Source organism: Candoia aspera, chromosome 5 (genome assembly GCF_035149785.1).
Source record: "Candoia aspera isolate rCanAsp1 chromosome 5, rCanAsp1.hap2, whole genome shotgun sequence".
Lineage (NCBI taxonomy): Eukaryota > Metazoa > Chordata > Lepidosauria > Squamata > Boidae > Candoia > Candoia aspera.
The window spans coordinates 9,282,879-9,307,942 of record NC_086157.1 but is presented as its reverse complement, the minus strand read 5'-3'; the positions used below and the strand labels follow the sequence as shown (position 1 = coordinate 9,307,942).

The 25,064-nt window shown below is 39.3% G+C and overlaps 2 protein-coding genes across 4 annotated transcripts in view; one reads left to right on the top strand and one right to left on the bottom strand.

Moving 5' to 3' along the window:
* Nucleotides 1-25,064, bottom strand: part of WBP4 (WW domain binding protein 4) — a 352,512-nt gene that overhangs the window by 38,482 nt on the left and 288,966 nt on the right. The window lies entirely within an intron of this gene.
* Nucleotides 1-25,064, top strand: part of ELF1 (E74 like ETS transcription factor 1) — a 71,254-nt gene that overhangs the window by 29,647 nt on the left and 16,543 nt on the right. For 2 of the 3 annotated variants that reach the window (XM_063304555.1, XM_063304556.1), the window contains exons 2-3: nucleotides 10,240-10,503; nucleotides 22,406-22,580. In XM_063304555.1, coding sequence (XP_063160625.1) covers nucleotides 10,432-10,503; nucleotides 22,406-22,580 — 247 coding nt within the window. In that variant the 5' untranslated portion in view covers nucleotides 10,240-10,431. Of the gene's footprint in view, nucleotides 1-9,954; nucleotides 9,971-10,239; nucleotides 10,504-22,405; nucleotides 22,581-25,064 lie in introns of those variants that run through there. The other variant, XM_063304557.1, reaches the window with a different exon arrangement.

Sequence of the window (25,064 nt, the reverse complement as noted above, 5' to 3'; positions counted from 1 at the left end):
GCATGAGCATTGTGTAAGACTGGGGTTTGGCTATGCGGGTGGCGTACTAGCCCAAATGTGCCAAACCTGACCAGCACTTTGTTTACTATTATTTATTTATATGTTCAATCTGTATGGTGCCCATTTACCAGGTGAATCCTGCATGTGGCACAAATACAACCAATTTACCCTTCTTCTATCTTACTAGAAAGTGTTATGTGAAAGCCTTATTTATTCATTTTTATTTATTTATTTATTAAACAGATTGGTAAGGCCGCCCAACTCACACACGGTGACCGTGGGTGGCTTGCAGAAGCTTTGAACAAAGCTGTGATAGATGGTGGAGGTCAGTATCCATGGGCCCATCTGGTGATGGCTATGGTATATACAGTAGAAGATTGCAACTGGGAATGTAAGAGGGCAACTAGCTCGAATGAACAAATGGAATCAAATAAAAAAGAGAAAACAATAGATACATTGTTTGTGAAACTAAGAGAAAGGGCAGGGATTTAATAGATCTTTCTGAGTGAAGGTAGTCCAATTTCTGGAGTGAGGTTGATGCATACAGACATGGAAGTGGTTTAATGATGAAAGAAACGGCTGAACTGTATGTCAAAATACATAAATCGGTATCATCCTAATTGCTGTGGGTGCTTATAAAGTAGGAATCCATAAGTTGGTGATAGTTGTATGTGATGCTCCAGTGAATGGTGATAAAGGAAGAATGAGAATGGAAAAAATTGTGCTGCATTCTGAATTAATGTGATCTAGAAAAGTGATCTAGAAAAGTCTGCTAGTTGACATGAATAGGTGGCTGGGAATGAAATATGAAAATGCCAAAAAAAAAATTGGGCAAGTTAGAGACCCAAGAATAAATTAATATGGTGACTGTTTGGTAAATATCTCCTTAGAAAATATTGTTTGTTTGTTTCAAATACTTGATTTAAGTGTAAGCCTATTCATACCTGCGGTGGTGCTGTGGGTTAAACCGCTGAGCTGCTGAGCTTGCCGATCGGAAGGTCGGCGGTTCGAATCCGCATGATGGGGTGAGCTCCTGTTGCTAGTCCCAGCTCCTGCCAACCTAGCAGTTCGAAAACATGCCAATGTGAGTAGATTAATAGGTACCGCTTCGGCGGGCAGGTAACGGCGTTCTGTGACTGTCATGCTGGCCACATGTCCACGGAAGTGTCTACGGACAAACGCCGGCTCTTTGGCTTTGAAACGGAGATAAGCACCGCCCCCTAGAGTCAGACACGACTGGACTTAATGTCAAGGGAAACTTTTACCTTTACCTTTTATTCATACCTGCACATAACAAATTATATATATAAATATAAATCTATGATGATGTTGTTTATGATGAACTTTAGACATCATTAATGAAGGATGTAAGGATGATAAGAGGTTGTAAATGTGGCAAAGCATTTTTCACTTGTTCAAGAGTAGATCTTGGGGGGAAAACATTGAAAAGGGAAAAAAGGCCAGAAGTGAAAGAAAGTAAGAATCTTGTATGAAAAAATATTAGAAGATTAATTTCCCACCAGGAACAATGGGAAATGGGCATAAGGAAAGAGGATGTGGAAGCTGCTTGTAACAGAATGAAAAAAAAATTACATCATAGAGTGTTGTAGCAGTCAAGTATGAAGTATGAAGAATGTACTAAACCATTTGTTTAGTGACAGTTCGGACTTATGACGGTGCTGGAAACCCGACCTGCAACCAGTCCTCACGCTTACAACTGTCGCAGCACCCTCGCGGTTAGGTGATCATGATTTGGGCGCTTGGCAACCGGTTCATATTTATGACTGTCACAGTGTCCCGCAGTCATGTGATCGCCATTTTCAACCTTCCTGGCTGGCTTCTGGCAAGCAAAATCAATGGGGAACCACATTATTTGCTTAACAACCACATGGTTCACTTAATGCCTGTGGTGATTCACTTAACTACCGCTGCAAAAATGGTCATAAAATTGGGTCGGATTCACTTAATGACCACTTCACTTAGCAACTGAAATTCTGGGCCCAATTGTGGTTTTTAAACAAGGACTACCTATAGTCAGAGAAAGTCATGGTCAAAATGAAAAGAGTTGGAAATAATGCTGATTATTTTTTTTTTTTTTTGATGGAAATAAAACTTGTTTTGCAAATGTTTGAAGAGGACTGAATAGAATGAAAAATAAAAGGAATGATATGATTTGGGATGAAATTGAAGTGAGGGAGTGTTGAAAGGCGTATTTTAGAGATTTGTGCAGTGATATGTTATATGTGATACTATAGTGACATGTTAGTATCTAAGAAAAAATAGATGAAAAAGAAATAATGCTGACAATGTTAAGTGTTACAGCTGTAGGAATAGCTGGTGTAACTGGAAAAATGTTAGAATATGCGTGTGGTTTGTTTATGGAATTACTGTGCAACTTGTTTAATGCTTGTGTGAGGATTGCATCTGTGCCTGACAGTTGGATGAATGCTGTTATAGCTGCCTTACTCAAAGGGAAAGGGGGCAAGATTGAATGCAAAAACTATAGAGGATTATGTTAAATCTACATGGGATAGGTACACAAATTGACAATGAGCAAAATTTGGGAAAAGCAGTGATTTTATGCAGCAGAGGGTGTTCAGACTGGAACATTTATTATACATTTGTTGATGAAGAGAAAGCATACAATAAGCATGGGTTATTTATATGGGTTTAATTGTAGAATGTTTTGTGCAAATATGGAGTTGAAAGTTGGTTGCTAAATGCACTGAAGGTGGTACATCCATATGTAAGGCATGAATAGAATACATAGGGAATGGTTGAACATGAAGTATGAAGTAGGATGAGGATGTGTGATGCTCCCTTGATTAAATACTTAGCTATCCATATACTTGCATTTTTTTTATCCAGATGATGTGTTAGCTGAATGACTTGCAGTAAACATTAGATAGAATGTATGGTACAGTGAGGAGTGTGGATCTAAAAATATGTCAAAGACCAAGTTAGTTGTGTTTGACATGAAGAATGGAGTCAAAACAACTGTAAGTTTTACATAATTAGCAAAAACAAACAAACTAGAGGAAGTGGATTAATTTGATAGAATATTTATGGAAGAATTTTATGATATGCAAATGCTGATAGAAAGATGGTGGGTTTTACATGGTCTGTAGTGAGCAATTTATGGTAATGAAAAGGAGAGAAATGGCTGCATGCAGGAGGGTAGTTCTGCCCATTTCGTTATATGGAAATGAGAGTTGTGTATCTCTGGAGAAATATAAAAGTAAGTTACATTCAGTGGGGATAGACTACTTAAGAAGTGCATGTGTGGGGAAACAAGGAGAGAGAGAGCGTCAAGAATGAATGGATGTTGAGCAAATGTGTATTGGATACTTTTCCCAGTGAGTGGGAAAAGTACATTGAGCCGGTTTGCTCATATAGATAAATGAGAATTGAGCTGCAAAACAGATATGGGGAGAAAGAGTGAATGAACGGAGAGCAAAGGGAAGACCAAGACAGTTGTGAGTGGATGAAGGTGAGGAGTTCCTCAAAGTGAGAATGCTTTGTGAGAAGATGTTAATGCATAAAAGGCCGTGAACGAAATGATACCTGATGAGCAGCGTTGGTGCAAACTTGTTTTAGCCATGCTTCTTTTTCTTAAATTAGAACTTTAATTTCTTTGACTCACTATTTTGTGTTCTGTTTCTGTACTGTGTAGAACGTTGCTTATATCAGAAGGGAACATGATGGGTGTACCTGCACATACAGTATGTCTTTTTGCTTTCTCAAGACGGCTTATAGCAAACTTTATTTATTTATTTTTATTTATTTTATTTATATTTCAGATTTCTATCACCACCCACCTCTCCCGAAAAGGGGACTCTTAAACTTTAAATAAAACCTCCGGGGTGTTGCCATTTTTATTTTGTCTTTTACTATGTCTGCCTTCTCCTTCCCCTCCTCTACCCCATAGTCATGATTAAGAAGAAAGCAGTGCACCAGATTAGGAAGATGGGTTGAGCTGTCAGTCTTTCTGTGAAGGGCCAATGTGGAATCTTTAGGCTGGCGATGGTCTCCATCAGCCCCAACACTGTTCAGAATGAGGTGGGTGGGTATTGGTGGCACCACAGTACACCTGGGACATCTGCATGGTCCTGGTGGCAAGTTCCCCTACCTGGTGCGTAGGGGAAAGGTGATGAATCTCCCTTAAGATTCTTGGATGAAAAGGTTGGCAGTAAAAGTAAGGGGAGAACACTTTTAACCTCCCTTTTTTGAAGACTTTATAAGTAATATGCTGGGAGAACTGAAAAAAGTTGCTTCCAGCTTTTCAACCCCCAAACTGCACAGTTGGTAAACAAAAGATTCTAGTTATGGTTCTAGTTATAGTACATTGGAAATTCAAAATTAACCAGACATTTTTCTGAATGCCCATTTCAGTGCTCAAAGTTGATGGTAGCTCAGAATATAGTGTGAGCAAACAGTGTCCACAATAGTGAAAGTGGTGCAAAAATTGGGAGTAAATTTAGAGATGAAATACTCAGTATTGTTGATTGATTGATTATGTGCCATCAAGTCATTGTTGACCCTTAGTGAGCACATAGATAGATTTTCTCCATGATGATCCATCCTGGTCCTTCAGGGCTTCCAAAGGCACCCCCATTGCCACTGTAGCTGAGTCCATCCCCCTTGCTGCTGGTCGTCCTCTTCTTCTCTTCCCTTCCACCTTTCCCAGCCTCAGAGCCTTCTCCAGAGAGCTAAGTCTTCTCCTAATGTGTCCGAAGTAGGTTAATCTGAGTCTGGTCATTTGTGCCTCGAGGGAGAACTCTGGGTTGATTTGTTCAATGAGCCATTGGTTTGTTTTCTTGGCTGTCCATGGTATTCTCAGGAGTCTTCTCCAACATCATTTTTTGCTGGCACCCAAAACTAATCATTTTGCCTTCGTGAGGCATTTTTCTGTTATGTTGCATCCTAGCTTATAAAATGTTGCCTAATTAAATGTTGCAGACTATATTACAATGATTGTACGCCATACAACAACCCTGAATGGAAATGGGGAAGGACAATAGAGACTGAGAAAAAGTAGTAATGGTAGTATTTTTCTTTAACGTGTGTTTATTCTTAAGCTTTGTATAAGGAGCCAGCAATAAAAAGACCACAACCTAATATAGTGTGTGTGTGTGTGTGTGTGTGTGAGAGAGAGAGAGAGAGAGAGAGAATATATATACAAACATTATCTAAAATATATTTACAAACATTATCTAAGCCCAACACTAGCATAACATGGGCTGGTATTGAGTACTGCAACTTCCAATAATTATAATGGATCTGAAAAAAAATGCTTTAATGCCTTTTTAAACTTCAGGAGATCAAACTCCAATCCTACTTTGAAGGGTAGTCATCAGCACATTTGGGAGGTTCAAGTGCAGCTTTGAAAATGTAGGGTTTCTACGTACTAGGAGTTTATGCTTCATGCATTAGCTAGGGAGAAATTTAGAATAAGCTTATGGTATACATTAGGAAGAGTATTGTTTAACTGTTATAAAATTGGGGACTACTGTATTAATAAAGAAAAATGATCTTTCACTTCTGTTCCAAGTAGTCTTTTTTACAGAAGAAGTAGATCTACAGCTAACCATCAGCCATCTCATACCTGATAGGGACTTAAAAAAAAAAAAAGTATTATTTTCTGCTGATCACAATGATAGGGAATTTTTCTATCTCTGTGTAAGTGAATGGGAAGAAGGAAGAATTTTGTGGTCTGGCGAATTTGTACCTGACTTTGAGTCACTCACCTAAGACTCCATTTGGGTCAACAGAGACTCCCTTTGAGCCACTCTAACTCATTCCAGTCATCCACAAAAGGAATTTAACATTGCCTTGTTAAGTCAGCAGCCTCTGCCTCTTATCTTGCCCTGTGGGATACAGGGAGCAGAGAGTTCCCTGAATTCCAGCAAATAGCATAACTTGCTTCAGAAACGAGGAGGAAGAAAATCAGCCACAATTTTATAGCTTGCAGCTGACACCAGGTTTGGTGCTACATCAGGTCTGAATCCAAATGCTTTTCTGATGGCCGCGTAACTCATCATTAGCTAGCCCTATGAGAACATTCAGGGGTAAGATTTAACCATCACGCTATACCACAGACTAACTGTGAAAGAGCCTGCTTTGCTGTCTAAAAGGGTCATGTCATTAAATCAGCACCTGCCCCTGACTTTCAAGGTTCTATAAATATGTAGCCACTGAAACTGTAGGCCACATACAGTATATGATCGCACATTTGTTTTTGGTAGAAAGTGGAATAGCACATACACTTGTGCTCAGCTAGTACATTAGGCTGCCCTGAGGACAGAGGAGGAATAGCTGCCCAGTAGCATCCATTGCACTGAGAAGCCAACTTTAGCTCAGCCCTGTATGTCCCTCTGCAAGGCATTCTGTTAAGTGGTAGAAGGAGGAAGCGAAGGAACCAAGTTGCTTCATCAGTTCAGCCGAGAGTTATCCATGTTGACTCTCCCTTTCTGAGTTCTTTCCATTCTAGCTGCTTGTAATAGGAAGATCAGTAATAAACAAACAAACCCATCTGAATTTGATTCATTTGCCATTGTATCAAGATGTGTAGGTGTTCTCTTGTAGGGATGACAAATCTATTCATTCTCGCACTTCTGGTCCTATTTATGATGGAACCTGCAAATTTTGATAAGATCTTGTAAAATAATGAACTGAACAAAACCTGCCTTCAGCGTATTTCGTAAGTACAGCTTAGACAGGACTGTACAGGTACAATCAAAAATATTTTGACTCTGGTCAAATTGTATCTTTCAGTGAATCCCAAAGTGAACAAATGCTGACACAGCCACTGTATAGTATGAAGTTAAACATGGTATATTTCTGCAAATTTGAATGCATACTTATTATATATGTGCAGTTGTTTACAGACTTTGAATACGAAAACAGGCAGTAATACAGACCTGTGGACATTCTTTCACTCAGTACTTTGGAACATCTCCTCCAGCAGAAGTAACAGCTTCCCAACATTTCCTGTAGCCAGCTAAGCATCTTCAAGAAGAAAAAGTTTCCCCCCCCCCATCTTTCCTTGCAAAACTATCTCTGAAGTATTCTTAGGTCACCTTGCATAGATTGCATGTTTGAGATCTCCCCACTGATTTTCACTTACATTCAAATCTGGGGAGTCCAAAACATTCCTCCCTCACTCCCTGTGTATTTCATGGTTGATTTGGAAGTATTTTTTGGATCATTGCCTTGTTGAAATATCCAACATCTTATGAAGCAGTTGAAGCACTAAGCATGACAGTGGCTTTGCTTTGGAATAGTACGGCAACCTGTAGCATTTGAAATATTTGTGGGTGGAAGAAAGAATGGATTCAATCAAATATCAACATATCCTAGAAAGTCCCACTGTCACTGAAGAAACTGAAGCTGAAAACAGATTGGATGGTTCACAAGCACAGTGATCTAAACATTCCTCCAAATCAACCATGAAGTACTTAAAGGAAAGAAAGATAAAAGTTTTAGAATGGTCTTCACGTTCCCAGAACTGAATATTATTGAACATCTGTGGGAGATCTCAAACATGCAGTGCTATGTTGGTCTGACTGTAATAAAGATTTGATTTGACTTGAAAACATGCAATGCATGCAAGGAGATCTCTGGAGGATATTTCACACCTAGAAAAGTTCTGCAAGGAAGAGTGGGGAAAAATTCCAGAAGCAAGAATAGAAAGTCTCTCAGCTGATTACAGGAAATATTTGGAAGTTGGAAGATGAAGGAAATGTTCCAAAGTACTAACTAGAAGGATTCTGCAGTTCTGCACTGCCACAGTCATGATTTTCTTATTCTGAATCTGTAAACCACACACATATTGTAAGTATATATTCAAATTTGCATAAAGGCGTTGTATTTACCTTTGTAGTATGTAGTTTTTTTATATCAGCTTCTGTTCATTAGGGCTTCATTGAAACATACTGTTTGTCCAGGGCTACCAAATTTTTCATGTGCTTGTATTGGACTTAAATGTCTTACAAATGTTAAAGAAGAGACATCTGTCAAAGAAATGAGAAAGTAACTCTGATTCAATACCACAAGCATGGTAGGTGTGAATATACAAGGGCTTGCATCCAGTTTGTTAACAGCTAAGCGTTCGAAGTTCAAAGTTCAGTGGATAAATCTCGCTGAGTTTTTTCTTCTTCTCCATACTCTTTTTAAATGTCAGGTTTTTATCTCATGTTCTAGCATAGCTCTGAGTTTGGTAGGTCCTTACCCAACTAAATAAAATTCACACCCATTCCTAATCTTTTCATGATGCCAAAGCAGTGTCAAACCACTTATGCTTTGTTGACCTGAAAACTTGAATATGCCCATGAAATCACCAGGAGTTGCACTCAACTTGAAGAAAACCATATGTTTACCATAGCATCAGATGCACAAGCATTATTTCAAAATAGTTTTACTCCTAAAGAACTGTAATCCTAAAATAATCTGTATTTTAAAAGTAAGTTACTTTTGTTGGTGCAGACTTTTGGTTTGCAGATTAATTATCTAAGGTTAAACCTCCATTTTCTAAAGTCCTTCTGCCTATAGAATTGAATTAATAACTGCACTGGCGGGAGCCATTGACTCAAACCTTTTGAAACACATAGCTGCTGTAATACAGTGTGTGTGTGTGTGTGTGTGCGCAACTGTATTGCTGATATGAGAGCCAGTTTGGTGTAGTGGTTAAGGCATCAGGCTAGAAACTGGGAGACTGGGAGTTCTAGTCCTGCCTTAGGCACAAAGCCAGCTGGGTGACCTTGGGCCAGTCACTTTCTCTCAACCCTCAGAAGGAGGCAATGGCAAACCACTTCTGAAAAACCTTGCCAAGGAAACTGCAGGGACTTTGCCAGGCAGTCTCCAAGGATCGGACACAATTGAGCGGATTTTTAAAAAATTGTTCACGTGCCCTAAAGAGATGGGAATTGCCAGTTTGGAGGTAAAATTGGCCTTAAAATTGTCTCCAATGTTGGAAGCTCTCAAATTAGGATATGGTTAAACAAGAAATTATCATTGCCCTAGTTCTAGCAGGTGACATTTTTCATCTGGCAGTGCTTCATATAACAATATAATAGGCAAGGCTTACTTTGAACCGAGGTTCCTTCTCAGCTTGCCAGAAACATTCTCACCTTGCCCCGAAACAAAGTAGATATAGAAGGATGAGAAGGATATCAACCAAACCAAGATCAATATATTTATTTAACATGTTCATGCCTCGCTGGGGTTTGTTTGCTAAGAAGTTACTGGCATGATTTTTATGATTGAGGAAGTTTGCAGAATTAAGGTTTGGTCCCTTCTTGCTATTAGCGGAACAGTTAAAACCCATCTATAGTGGCGCTTGAGTAAGAGGATTCACAGGGCATGCCTGGCCTAATAGTTTTGCTTCGTAGTGCTTGAATCAGTACAAAGTGTTTATACAAAATAAAAACAGACCTTTTAACTCTTCCACTTTCCACAAAGGACTTGTAGAGAAAGCACGCTTAAAATATTAAGAGCATCACCAACATTTCTAGAAAAATTTATGCACACACACACATTTCATGCCTTGATCAGTTTGTTTTTAATCATGCTGTGTTTTATAGCTATGATATAGCTTATCACTTCCTGCTGTACTCATTTAGCTGAACCTTATACATCCTAGGTTAGAAGGAGGGAGTTAAAAGTCCTCCCCCAACATAGCACATTTGAGTGCATTTCTGTTTATCAGGCGTTGTAGCATACAGTTCTTTGCAAGTCTCATTTGCCATGACGTGGTCAGTGTTTCCTTCCTGCTGCTTACCAGCCAGCGTTAGAGATAAGAATGCACTCATGGTGCATTTTCATAGTACTGAAAAAAAAAATGCCTCAATAGCTGCTCGGAGAAGTTTTTTACACCTCTGAAAGATTGTTGACCTGTAATGTATTCTAGAGGTGTAGCAAAGAGAAGACATTGGGTTGAAAAGGAAAACAAATCTGGATCTGCTATCATTTGGTATATTGTACTCCTTTGGACTGCGCATTTTTAAGTTTTCAGTCAGAATTGTTAGTGTTTAACTTTCTTCCCGGTACCTCTTGTGGGGTGGGGGAACATGGCAAAAGCCACGGGCTTCGCATTTTGTAAGATTCGTCTGTTATTCTTGTCTGTTTCTAAAGAAATGCTAACCAAGTCCTATAAAATCAAAACATGGTCAAGTTAATATCTGTACTGATTGCATTTTTATTTGATTATTTGTACTGACTTAATTTTCTTTTTCTTTTTAGGGGTTTTGCAAGAAGCAGTGTTAAAACGTCACTTTGAAAGGAAGACTCACGGAATAAGAATTTCTCCCTGGCATCTGATTAATCTCAGCACCTCCTGCCCCATACAACTTGTTCCTGGTGATAAATTCTGTTTCTTAACGCTGAAGAAGCATTTTTATTCCATGCTAAATTGAGATCTTGGAATGCTTTATTATGGCAGCAGTGGTACAGCAAAATGACTTGATGTTTGAATTTGCCAGTAATGTCATGGAGGATGAGCAACAGGTAAGACATATCTAAAAGAAGCTCTATTAGATAATCACTAACTTGCATTTACAAAAAATTAATACCCCTGCTTTACTATTTTTTTTCTTCTGAATGTTTGATGGTTAGTGAAAGGGAAGCCTATGCACATTTATTCACCCTTTCCTGGCATTTATATGTTTGCGAGCCATATAGTTGACAGGTCTGGCTGCCTTAAAGCTTTCTGGTACATCGAATTTGTTGACAGATTAGTTCTTTCCTTATCTTGAGCTGTGGATGTCTTCAGAATCGTATTTCCTTTGGGGGAAGCTTTTGTTGACAAATGTTTGGTTTGAGCAAATATTTATAGGCAATACAAATAATTAAATAGGGCATAGATGCACAATCGGCAACCTAGGGGCTTCATGCAACCTGTAGGGTTTAGGCGCAGCTCTCCTGTCCCTCTCCCATTTGATCTCTATCTCTTTGTATCGGTCCAGCCATCTCTTCTCTGTATGAGACGACTGACATACGTATTGGTGAATATCTGTATGAGAGAATGGATATAATTTCCCACATACTTATTTTAAATCTGGGGGTCAATTAAGGTGTGTGGGGATCAGCATGAGAACCATATGTATTAAAATGTAACACTGTAATGATTTACTTGTAAGTTAGTAAAATTACCATTTAATTATTTGAATTCAGCGTCTGTCCCCCGCCTAGTTTGTATGTATGTATTTATTTATTAATCAAATTTATCACCGCCCATCTCCCAAAAGGGACTCTGGGCGGTTTACAATAAAGGATAGATAAAAATATAAAACTATAAAGCCCTATAATACAGATAGAATACATATAATAAAAACCTCGATGGTTAAAAGTTCTTTATGATTTGCAGGCAGAACTGGGTCCTTCTAAGAAACTAACCATCCCCAAAAATGGCTACTCTCCCTCCCGCCCCAGGCATAATTACAGAACCAGGTCTTTAGCTGTTTCCTAAAGTCCAGGAGGGAGGGAGCTAATCTCACTTCCGGGGGAAGGATATTCCAAAGGGCAGGTGCTATTGCAGAGAAGGCCCACCTCCTGGACCCCGCCAGATGGAATTCTCTTGCAGACGGGGTCCGTAGCATGCCCTCTCTACACGACCGGGTGGGACAGGCTGATGTGATGGGGAGGAGACGGTCCCTTAGGTAACCTGGACCCGTGCCATGCAGGGCTTTAAAGGTGATAACCAACACCTTGAATTGGACCCAGAAGCATACTGGCAACCAGTGCAGCTCGCGGAGGAAAGGAGTGACATGTGCTGATCTTGGGAAACCCAAGATTGCCCACGCAGCTGCATTTTGCACCAGCTGTAGCTTCCGGATACTCTTCAAGGGTAGCCCCATGTAGAGCACATTGTAGTAGTCTATATGGGAGATAACCAGGGCATGAGTGCCCGTTCGAAGGGACCCTCGCTCCAGGAAGGGGCGTAACTGGCGCACAACACAAAGTTGCACAAAGGCCCTCCTAGGTCTGCCACCTGCTCTTCAAACAGGAGCCGTGAGTCCAGGAGGACCCCCAAGTTACGCACCGGGTCTGTCTGGGGCAGTGCAACCCCATCCAGAATTAAAGATGACAATTTCCCAGAAATCGAGGAGCCGTTAATCCACAGCCACTTCCCCGTGTTCAGCCACAACCTGTTGTCCCCCATCCAGGCCCCCACAGCTCCCAGGCACTCGGAGTGGGTGGCCACAGCATCACTTACTTCACCCGGGATGGAGATGTATAATTGGGTATCATCTGCATATTGATGATACCTCACCCCGTAGTGACGGCTGATCTCGCCCAGTGGTTTCATGTAGATGTTAAAAAGGAGCGGAGAGAGTACCGAGCCCTGCGGCACCCCACAAAGGAGGGGCCACGGGCTGGATCTCTTTATGTAACTCTATCTCCTTTGGTGTATGGCCTCTGACAAGCATATCAAAGGCTGGTGCAGCCTTCAGTTCAGCGCAACTGGGAAATAGGCTGATAGCAGTTCAGGATTTCAGAATCCAGATTGGATGCTTAGCACCCCCAGTGCCTTTTTTTTTTTTATCTGTCTTATGCACACTTTCTGATCAGACGAACATGTTTCAGCTTCTGGCCTTTATACTGCATTTCAAAAAATGGCTTAAGACAGCATTTTGCATAGTAGAGAAAGATGGCTATTCCAAAGAGGGATAATAACTCTCCATGGTGATGGTGTTTAGTTCTTTCCAGGTTATTAGTTTATATTGCAACAAATACATTTTTGGCTCATTTGTTGTGAGAGCCAGGTGCTGTTGCCCAAGGAAGTGATTTAGATTGGTAAGTTGTTCTGTGTTCCAGTATTGAGATCAGCAGTATATGATTGCTAGACAAAATGTTTAATTTTTTGGTAACAGGAGCTATTACATTTTGCAGAGCTACCTGAAGCATACTACAGAAGATTTATTAGCAATTATCAGATAATGCCCCCATATATAACACAGATTCACTCCCTGCCCATGGATTTGTACTGTTGTGAGCCAGAATTCAGATTGTAAGAGAAAACACGTATGCGCATAAGGTGAAATTGAATAGTCGAAAGGGGAAGTGTGTTCTGCAGTTGCTTTTATAATTTGTATTTATTGCCTGCTATTTATCTGTTTTTCCAGAGTTGCAAGTCTTGAGACTTTCTCTTAAGACTGTAGCTGGCCTTGCTCAGATGAGATGGAAGGGTGCTTCCTAGAGAGTAGGCCAGTGTTTCTCAATCTTAGCAACTTAAAGATGTGTGGACTTCGACTCCCAGAATTCCCTAGCCAGCAAGCTCATTGGTAAAACTGCTGTTAGGCCAGGATAAGATGGGAGTTACAATTTATCAAAATAATCTCTGATTACATTTTTGCTCATCTTTTCATTTTGGTTTGTTAGTTTGGAAAGGAGACTACAGCATTTCTGTCTGCCTCCCTCAGTTTTTCCTATCTGCAGACAGGATTGAGAAGTCCCTTCCTTTGAATCAGGCTGTGAGCGGGTGGTTTTGGGCCAGTCACTGCCTTCCAATCCAAACTCCTTCACCAGTTTGTTGTAATGACAAAGAATAAGAGAATCCATGTGTTCTTGAGTTTCTTGGAGAAAAAGTGAAATGTTAACATGAGGCAATATTCCTTAGTAGAACTATATTTTAAGGAACATTTCTGAAAGAATGTTTTGCAAATGGCTCTAAACACTCAAAAATGATCTATAAATGATAAGCATGATCTTATATTGTTGTTAATACAAATCTTGTATGTACATAAAATAAGGGATGGGGCAACAAATCAGCATTTACGTTTGGGTTTCCTTAAAACAGGCTGGCTCTCTTTGGATTCCCAGTGGTTAAGGCTTTTTACACTGAGTGAAAAATGTGAAGGCTCTTTATAGTGTGAAGGCTCATTATATGTCCATTTTAAATGCACCAGAATAATTGCTCCAGTGGAGGCCCAGTTCCTTGATTCAGTTCCTCTATATAGACACATATGACTCCTTCAGAATAAAATGACTATGGACTACAGTCACATGCAGGGATGTGATCTGAAGGCTTTGCATTTGGGGTTCCTGCTAATTATTATCCATAAATACATATATAGCATCTTTTGAATATTCAGAGACCTTCAGCTACATTATGGTGGTAACCCTTACAGCAGTAGGCCAGCTCTGTTATCCTCATGTTTCAGGCCACTGTGGCGGAGAAAGAACAATTTGCTTCAAGCCATCTCAGGGATTAATAGCCAATGTGGAAATTTAACTGGGGTTTTTCCAGTTCATGATCTTACTCTAACTCAGCTCGTTCTAGAGTGCTTGGCAAGAATGTGTAAAGGCAGGTTGTTCCACATGTTAAGTACCTGGCTGCATTCTCTGACATTAAATGAATGTTCTCTTCACCCTGGGTCAAATATTCCTGTTTTTCAACAAAACCCATCCTATAGAGGAGTGTCATGTTGATTGTTGTGAGCTGCCTAGAGTCATCATATGAGATAGGTGGCCATATAAGTCCTGTAAATAAATAAATAGCATAACATCATGGCATGGCATGGCATGGCATGGCATGGCATGGCATGGCATGGCATGGCATGGCAACGTAACATAACTGGCTTACCCTGGGAATTTCTTTCCCAGTGGTCAGGTAGGCTAGCGATTTAGAGAATGCATTAGGATAAACTGCTGCTGCTCAGTTTATGCAATGTTTATAGAAATGGAGGAAGAGAAAGCTGAATGAAAGAAAATGCTCAGCTTTGTTTCTTTTATAGGGACCAGTTGAAAGAGCGGAATAAGTAATTCAACTTATTCCATATACAATTTTAAAATGTTCAACTCTTTCAAAACTTATTTAAAGAGTATCATGGCTGAACATCGTAAATGCTGAGTAAGATACAGTCAGAAATATATAACTTGAAGTTCATAATTTTTCAAATCAAAATATTCCGGTCACAGTTTTTGCTTGGAAAATTGTTTACAACAACTCTGGATAAATGGACTTGCAACGCAGCTCGGCCTATCCACTGGCTCAGGCTTCAAAATCTTGAAGGATATGCATGTTGGATTTTTGTTGCATATAGTGACAAAAACTGTCATCTGTGACCTTATAGTCATAATTTATTTATGCTAAAAGATATATTTTCTGTTTGATGCTTAGTCCTGGGAAAGATGGCCAGTTTTAGCTCCGACTGGTGTACTTCTAAGGATCCCCCCTATGCAAAATGAGGTTTCTGTTTTGTTGTTGGTTTTTTAGTGGAATCTTGGCCACACTGTTACTAATTTAGTCTTTTTATGAGCTCAGTTTATATATTGTTTATAGACCTATATAAATATTTTGATGTGCTTTGTGTGGTCTACTTGCTTTTAAGGAGGAATATTGCATTAACTGAACAAAGATGTTTTTAAAAAACAAATCCCATGAAAATTTGGGGCAGTATTCAGAGGAAAACTACCTAAGTTCATTTGTCTCAAACCCATATTCATTTGAAATACCTGACTGATTTGATTGGACTGTTTACTGAAATTACTACAGACCATTTTTCTGGAATGACACATGACAGAATATTTGATGTAGGCTTGTAACCACATATGGATGCCTTGAACATACTTTAGAGGCCCTGCTGGGTATATTGTCAGCAACAGAGGCTAGATTGGTAAGAACATAGGATAGGTCCTTTTTCTGGCAGCATTGCCTTCTCAAGGAAGTTAAACTGGCTCTATCTTTCTGTAATTTCAGGTGGCCTGTTCTACTTGGACTTCTAATGATTTTAAAAATAATTAGCTCTATTATTTATGGCTTTGAAGATGGTTAATCCCTACTAAATTGATTTATATAATTTTTAAGCTACGTGTCACTTTGGGGACTTTTTTTGGCTAAAAGTTGATTCATATACTCTCCTTTGAGTTGAGATCTTGGGTTGGTGGCTTCATGGATACAGCTGTATGGTTTGTCATTGTCTTCTTCCCAGATGTCTATTATCTTGGAAGAAGATACAACTCTGCTATTTCTTGGTGGTGTTCCATCCAGATGCTTACTAAATTCAACTCTGTATGCCTTTTTAAGATCAGCTATGGTCTATCAAATGTTACCTGCTCACTGAGCTTTATTTATTTATTTATCCTGATATTCCACTGCCTAAGGAAGTCTCTCAGCAGTTCCTAATAAAGAAAAACAAATTTGATGCTTCCAATGCAGAAAAATCCCATTGTGTACCTCTATTTCTTGCGTCATTTTAATATTAGTGTACAATTATGCGTCAGACTTAAAATGTGGGTGCTGTGGGAAGATCCAGTGCAGGCTCAACAGTAGCTCTTGTGTATATGTACTGTATATGTACACATACACAGAGAGAGAGAGAGAGAGAGAGAGCGTGCCATGGAGCTTTTATACCTTAATAGAAATAGAAAACTTAGTTTGCTGATCTGCAATAAAAATTAATTCTGTCTGGGAAATTGTAATTTTGAAATACCATGGATTATCTGTTAGCAAATCCCAGTGGGGCTTTTTTCTGATAACCTTGTTAGTAGGAAAGCTATTTCTTGGCTTCTTCTGTAAGAAAAGAAAACTTCTGCAATAGCTGTAACCATTGCAGTGGCCAGGCTGTTTGGTGATGATAGAGTTGCAGTCTAACACATGGAGAATATCAGTTGAAAAGAGACTAGTCTAGATGAGAATGAGCTTGAAAACTACAGTTACAGAGTTGCATTCTAAAAACTTTCTTTAAATGCTCTGTGACTTCTCTCTTAAGGAGAGTGTTGCAAAAACAGAAGAGGAAGTTAACTAAGATAATGTGCTATGGACGCCTCTTCATATGCTAAATATTATAAATATAATCAGCATTACAATAGAAGAGAATATCTGTAGCTCAGGGTTGAACTGTGGGGTCCTTGGAGCTCTCTGAGCTTGGTTGTTGGCTTGCAGATGTTTCATTACCCAACTAGGTAACATCATCAGCACTGATGATGTTACCTAGTCAGGTAATGAAATGTCTGCAAGCCAACAACCAAGCTCAGAGAGCTCCAAGGACTCCATAATCAGGATCCTCTGGTAGACTTTAATCATTAGCACCAGGTGCCCCCGAAGGCTAGTACAGCTGCACGGTCAGCTTCTTCCGACCTATGTGTAGGAATTAAGGGAGAGTTGCCCTGCATGAGATTTGGAGGAGCATATGGCAAAGATCATTAAAACCAACAGCAAAACATTATTTAAATATATTTGAAACAGGAATTTAAACCAGTAGGCTGTAAGGTTTTGGGATGATTGAGGCATTAAAGGGATCTTTGTTGAGCCAAAAAAAACTAAGCCTGGTCGGATCTGGTCACTTATTTGTTTGTTTGTTTGTTTGTTTTTGGGGTGGTCAACCTTCAGGAAAAAACAGGGCAGCCTGGGAGATCCAGAACACATTTTTATACCACTTCCATATTGTTGCCAAATGAACTGCAGGTGTGTGTCCCTGGTCATCAGGGGTCAATATTGACTTAAAGAGGATTTTATTAATTTTCAAGGAAGTCAGGAAAATTGGACCAAAAACCAAATACTAAATATTTTATTTATTTATTTGTTTGTTTAAATTTTGTATGAAATATGGTTTCATACAAAAGTTTAGTCATTCCTCATCAAATTGTACATTTCAATGAATCCTAGGGAACAAAAGGGGACACAGTCTTTTTCTGGAACAAAGTTAAACACAACATCTTTCAACAAATTTGAATGCCTACTTACTATTGACATGCAGATATTTGCAGGTTCTAAATACATTCTTTGTTTTTGTCTTCATTGATAGGGATGATGGAGAACCCATGACTGTGCCTGAGCTAACTTTTTTCAAAATGGGAGTCACATGAACTAAGACTAGTAGGAAATAAATAATAATTCTAACAGACAGGTTAAAAAATTAATCAACCACCAGGATGGTATCCACTTTGGGTTCTTGTTTGCTTCTTTGTTTGTTATATTTGTCTCCCAACTCTATTCTAATTGCTCAAAGAGATCTATCAAAATGGATAAATAAGCATTAAAATGGTAAATGCAGGCAAGTGTCAAATGATGCACATTGGCACAAAATACTAGTTGGTACCAGCTGACCCGGGAAAAGATCTTCTTGTTGTGATGGGTAGCTCAATAAAAATGTTAACCCAGAATGTAGCTGCTATAAAAGGGGAGATTGGTAAACACTGTCTTGTAATCATTAGGGAAGGAATTAAAAATATAACAAGCCTATCTATCCTTTTAAAAAATTATGCACTGAATACTGTATTCAGTTCTGATCACTATGCCTGGACAACAATATTATAGAACTGGGAGAAAAAAAACAATTGAAATGATTAATGGGCTAAACCAGGTCTCCTACAAAGTCTACAGCATTTAGGACTTTTACCTTGCTTGAAGGAAGATAAGAAAAAATACGATAGAGCTGTAGAAAATGGTATGACATGAACAATGTGGATAGGAAAACCCTTTCCTCCCAAAGATAGAGCCCAGATTCATTTGTTACAACTAAGTGTGGGGAGATTCAGGATGATGGAAGGAAGTACTTTTAATATAGCAGCTCAACCATTGCATTTGCTGCCATCAGACATGGAATTTGGATTTGGCTACCACATCAGATGGTTTTAAAAGGAGATTAGCAAATTCATGGAAGATTGGGCTACCTGGGGCAACTCGCCTCAAATCCCAGTTGCTAGGGAATAAGAATGCACTTCCTGAAAGCATCTGGGAAACTTAAGTTTTATATGAATGATTAAATGCATCAATAATGAGACAGTCTTCCATTTCCTTTTTGCCCCATATGTGGCACTGGAAGTGGCAACATAAATTTGTGAAACTACTTTCTGTGTTATTAAGTCCCAATTTCAAATTTAGGCACGTGTCCTGACAGGGAAATGGTGAAGAGTCCTTAATTTTTTTTTTTTTAAATGGTGTCCAGAATTGGACGCAAAGCTCAAGATAGGCTGAGCACTGCAGAATACATGGGATGGGGGCGGGGAAGTTACTTCCTGTGACATGAAAACTATATTTATGCAGCTTAACATTGTGTATGTCTTTTTTTTTGTAACCACATCATACTGCTGACCTATATTCAGTTCAGAGTGCACTATTATTCCAGAATTATTTTGTATCATTATTAAACTGGGTATATCTCATTTTATGTTTGTCATTGGATTTCCTTTTGCTAAGTGAAAAAGTTAGTATTTATGTCTATTAAATTTTATTTTGTTACCTTTACTCTATTTAAGATAGAGATTTGCTGCGATATTTTTTCCATCATGGAACAGAAATGTGATTTTTGGTTGTATTCTTCTTCCTTGGGTATAGTATACACATGATTAAACCTTATAGCATCCAGTAAATATCCATCAGATTCCTGAGAATGACTGTAACAGTTGCATTTTCTTAAGTATTCATCTGGATCTTATTTTAAATCCATAAATCTTAATAGTGAGACACACTGTTTATAATAGATCTTGTGTATTAACAGAGGAATACATCATAAAAAGTATGTAACTCCCCCACTTCTGTTAACTCATCTTGCTTCTTTTTTTATTATGGCTGAATAATATTTTCATGAAATGTTCTCAAGACATTTAAAACAAATACATCACTTTAATGCCATGTATCTGGAATCCAGTTTTTTTTTTTGCTGGGACCGCATAAAATCCAAAGCCGTAATGCCATCATTATTGGCAATATCAGTAGTTTGCAAGATGACAATCTGGGAGTACAATAATTTCCCATAAAGATGTCAGAGCTTTTCTGAAACTATTAAATGGAAAGTTCAGTCTCTAACATACATATTGAGCAATATCCTGAATAGAAATAGTTGATTTTCAGTTGCTTGGATGGCTCATTTTCTGAACTGTGTGTGTATTATTTTTAAAACTTACTGCAATTAGGAAGCAAATATTTATTCAGACAAAGTCACTCCATAAAATGTATTCCTTCAGATGCACAGGGATTTCCAGATTAGAGAATGCAGCAGAAGCATAAGTCTCTTCCAACATGTGACAGAGCCTTCCTAGCACAGAGTTCTTACTCTCTCTGTTTCTTAAAGGGATTGGGTGTAGAGCCCATAGTACACAAGGGCATAAGCAAGAATATCGAAGTAAAAAATGCAGCCCATAGCATTAGCTTTACTCAGTTGCTGATCTAATAATTAAGTGTTGTAATAGCTGCTGGAAGGCACAAGTTCAAAGAACGTAGCTGTGAAGTTCGCAAGGTGATTGTGTACTGGTTCATACTGGCCAGCCCAACCTCCCTCAGAGATCTTGGGCTACATCTGGGGACTGGTGGAGGTGTAGGGAATTTCAATCCAATCACCAACCTCCAGATTTAAACTGGTATGTTGAACCCTAGGTGCCTTAGAGGGATTGATGGTTCTACTCAGTTGCTTAACATCTGTTTGCTGTAATCTTTTTCTCTGTTTCAATGTGGTCGTTGCACTGCTGCTGCTGCCTCCTTTCACTTCCTGTTGGAGGAAGCCTGCTTGATGGGAACTTGTTAAATACTAATTTTAAAACATTTCTAGCTTTTTTGTAGATGACTTACCTTACTACAAATTTCTAGTTAGAACTGAGTTTAGAATGTGTTGTTAAAATTGGAAATGGCATTATGGTGATAGTAATGAAGTGGCAATATATGTGTTATCACAGCACATGAGGTACCTTCTTGACCTTGGTAGATCTAGAAAGGCTAAGGAGAGTCGGATGGTTGGTACTTGGGTGGGAGATCTTCAGGAAGATGATGCTGTAGGCTGGACTGAGAAATGGAATAAACATCCCAGAAGAAGACAATGATGAACCACTATTGCTGCCATGAAAACTACATGGAGGCAGCTAATACATATTGACTAGGGTTCCAAGTGGAAATCAAAGTTTATTGCTGTTTGCTGGTGGTAGCATTCAAAAATAAAGCAAGAATTAATAGGCAGGGGTTCTTGCTATGGTGAATGTAGTCCTTCCTGTCCCTAGCTAGTCTATTTCTCTGAACAAAAGGCAGGAAGAAACCAGAACAAAATGTCCATCATGAATCTATATTGTGGCTGATTTTCCATATGACTCAGCTGTAAGCTAAACAGATAGGAATCATCTGGAAGATGCTGAGCCAGACATTCCAAACTATGTGTTAGTCAGTTTGAATTTCCCTCCATGGAAATCTTTGTTTACTGAAACTTCCTTTGTGTTTAAAGCAGCAGTGATCAAAGTCTGACCTTGTGGGATGTCCCAGACAGCTCTCTCCCCTCTCCTGTTGCACCTGTATCGAAGTTCCCCAGAAGTTTACTTAGCCAGGTCTTACGTTTCATTTCATTTCATTTCTTTCTTTTTCTTTTTACAAAAGATTGCTCAGCTGCTTATGCTAGTATGAGGGACCCTTGCCATTAAAGTAGGAGTTGCCATGCAAATACAGCCAAAGTTAGAATCTACCAAAGGCTGAAAAAAAAGTGGAATATCTGTGTGGTGATAATTTCTTGTCAGCGCTTCAAATTACCCAAATTCTTGTGGCTTTTATGTTTTCATTGCCTTTTACAGACCAGAGGTTATTAATGTTGAAAACCAACTGAAATTGTGGCCTTTTAGATAAGCAACTTCATTGCATATGACTTTTGTACTTTGTTAATAATATAATTTTCTGTATTCAGAAGTTTGCTTTGAATTAAGTATATAATTATTTGAACATTATATAGGGCGCCCTTTCCTGTTTGTCTTCTCTGTTCTCTGTGTATTATATGGAATATCTTTAAAGAGTGGATCTTCCTCTGAAGTTTAAAACAGTGAAATAGATCACTATTCGCAGAGCTTTCTATATGCTGCTGTGTAAGTGCTGGACTCACTAATTATTTTGTAGCATGTGCTTGAATTGGGAATTAATTATGCCTTAAGTATTCAAAAATTTTAATAATACTTAGCATTATAGCAACAGAATTATTGTATTCGTCGAACAGATAGAGGCTGAACATAGCTGAAGAGTGGTTCAGTTAAGGTGACCTGGTAAGTCATAGTTGTCTTGACTATGCAATACATCAACTTTCATAGAGCCAGAAATCACACATTTTTAAACTAATAATCTTCATTACACCTGATCTGAATGCCATGTCAAGTCAAATGTTTCTTTGTGGGATAATCTCCTCTTCCTCCTCCTCCATTTTTTACCATACATTCATATGGTCCTGCAGCTTCTGACATGCCTTGCAATTCATGGATCAGTGAGTGATTCAGTGATGGGTCACGGCTTAACAGGTGTAGCCCAGGGGTCTTTAGACTCTGACAAAAACAGGACACCGCTGTGCCGTGAACCAGAGCAAGAATAGTAAGGTGTATTTACCGAGCAACGTCTTTCTCTACTCGATGCTTGAAACTGAGTCAGCTTACACATCTGCGAATTCTTGTAGTGCCAGCTGTTCCGCTTGTTCACTGATGAAGTTTTATTCTGTGGCCTCCTTTTAAACAGCTGGGCGACCCTTCCATCTTTCCTGCTGTCATCGTGGAACATGTGCCAAGTGCTGATCTCCTGAACAATTACTCTGGTTTATCCTGTGTCACTGAATCTAGTGTCATGATAACAGAGAATTCCCTGGATGTTGCTGAAGAAGAAATTATAGAAGATGATGACATCACCCTTACAGGTGTGTAAAAGTTTTTTTCCATGATCACTTAAGACGGCATGGCTCACTGTGTGTAGTTTTGTCTGTGTCCAAGCCAAGTTGTGGTTTCCCTACTTCGACTATCATGTTTATCTGGGTAGTTTCGCTACCCGAACTGATGATGCCAACACGTGCTTGTATTGCATATGGTTCATTGCTAAAGTGTTCCAGCTGGGAGCAAGGCTTTTCCTTATTTTGTCTCTCCATCTCGTAGTAGGTTGACCTTGGGGGTATACAAGGTTATAGGATCACTAGAATGTTGTCTTTTTGGCCCATCCTTTGCCAGGCATCTGTACGACATGCCCTGCCCACCCGTATCTCTGTTTTAGCGTTACTTGGATGTCTTTAAAGTTGGACTTGCAGTGGGTTTCTACATTTGGGATTTGATCTCCGAGCAAGATCTTTAGCATTTGCCTCACTGTTGGGCACCTCATACTGTAACTCAACGTTTCTCTGCATCTCAGTTTCTCAGGTTTCACACTTCTAGCCATAGATCCTGGCTGCAACCATGGCATTGGAAGTGTCTGCTCATGTTTTGATATTTCCCATGTCTTGTAGTATTGCTTGGATGCAGTTAAAATTAAGCCATGCTACAGTCCTTCAGCCAGTAGCTCTGGTCAGTCATGTTTGGGGCATCAATCTCCTGGCCAAGGTACATGAAAGAATTGACATGTTCTATCAGCTCTTCATCTGGTTTCATTTCATGGTTTGGACGGAATTGGTTTTGCAAGTATTGAGTCGTCTTCCTGTTGATTTTCAAGCTGACAGCTCTGCTTGCCACACTGAGCTCATTTGGATACTGCTAAATGATAAAGTAAGGCTGTTTGTAGCTGCTTATCTGCTTTTATTTTTATTGTTAGAGAAACACTTGTAACTACCAGCTCTTTGAGGTAGGCAGGTCAAGAGATGAACACCACAGAGATTGCAGGAATGCTGCTATATTATAGTATGGTACAGTAACAGAATCTTGGAAGCTTGCTCATGTTTCTCTCTGCCCCATCTTTACTAACTGAAAGTAAGGCTGGTTTATTTTGAGTTTCTTTCTTGTGCTTGCTTCAATCTCTAGACTGTGTAATCTTTTCCGCAAGTCCCTCCTTAGTGGTTCTTTCATACCTTCCCCAAGGTCATCTCTAAATTCCTTTACAGTAATTATAATTTGTCAGTTCAAACATCAGACCAAATTGCTATGTTCAAACATATTTCAAACTCTGTCTTCTAATAAAAAAAATATAGTTTGTCCAGTGAGATAGACAATAAACTTCTGAACTGTTGCTTGGTGCCACTATAAGGATTAGGGAGTGGTTGTTTTATAATCTGATACCACTGATATTAAAACGTAGTGGTTCTCCCCTCATCTCCAAAATGTCAGAAATCCATTGCTCACAATACACCATACCCAAATTACATTTGTATGTGTTTAGTATGTAGAACTGCTCTGGCTTCTAGTATGCAATTCAAGGTGCTGGCTACACCATTAAAGCCCTTCATGGCACAAGAACAGGTTGCTTGCAGGACTGCTGTCCTCAAAGGTTTCTGCCCAGTCCACCAGATCCTACAGCGTGGGCATGCTCCAGATGCCCTCTATTAAAAAGTGTCAACTTGCGGGACTGAGGAGACGTGCCTTCTCTGTCGTAGTGCCTGCTGTAATGGGATGTGGGAATGACCTTGGGAGACAGGAGGAAGAGCCCCAGACTAGGCAGCAGTCAGGCAAGAGGCAGCTGAGCCCGCAGAAGCAATGGGGTCGTAGCAAACGTCTCAGAAGGGACCCTCCCTAGTTTCTTGGGCTGTAGATGTGAGGGGGGAGAGCGGTACTTTCAGAGTTGGAAGATTCTGTTAATGTAGCCTTTCAAGAAATATAGAGCTGGTACTCCTGGGTGTGCTTCTTGCCTGGACTACCTCGAAGGACTGACACCTGCCCTCTGGAAGAGCCTCCTCCCTGTGATTTGAGGGTCAGAATCCCTTGGTCTCCCCAGCGTTAGGGCCAGGACGTCAATACATGTGTGTCTTTTTATGAATTGGTTATACGGTTCCTCTGCTTTTTCCCTTTGTTTTAGATCATGCTAATGTTGTTACCTTTGAATGTTTTTTATAAACCATAGCTGCCCAGCATTATGTATTTAAGATGGCAGCCATATAAAAATTTATAAACAAATAAACAAACAAACAAACTTGGAGTCGTTCTAATCTTATCAATATCCATTTGTGGTATTTGTATCTTAGTTTGCATATTTGCCTGCCGCCCTTCAGTTCCTTCTAAACATTATTCCCTCGGTATGCTCTAAATAGTATGTTCTTAGATTAGTGGACCTTGTCTTGGTGATCTTATAAATCCCCACCAGGCTTTTTTTTAATTTATTTTTCTGACTGGCTGGCCAGTGGGAAAAACAGAAGATTTATTTATAGGTTAAGATGAATAAGTTGTTTATTGAAAAATATATTTAGCGTGTTCAGAAGATGACTTTACAA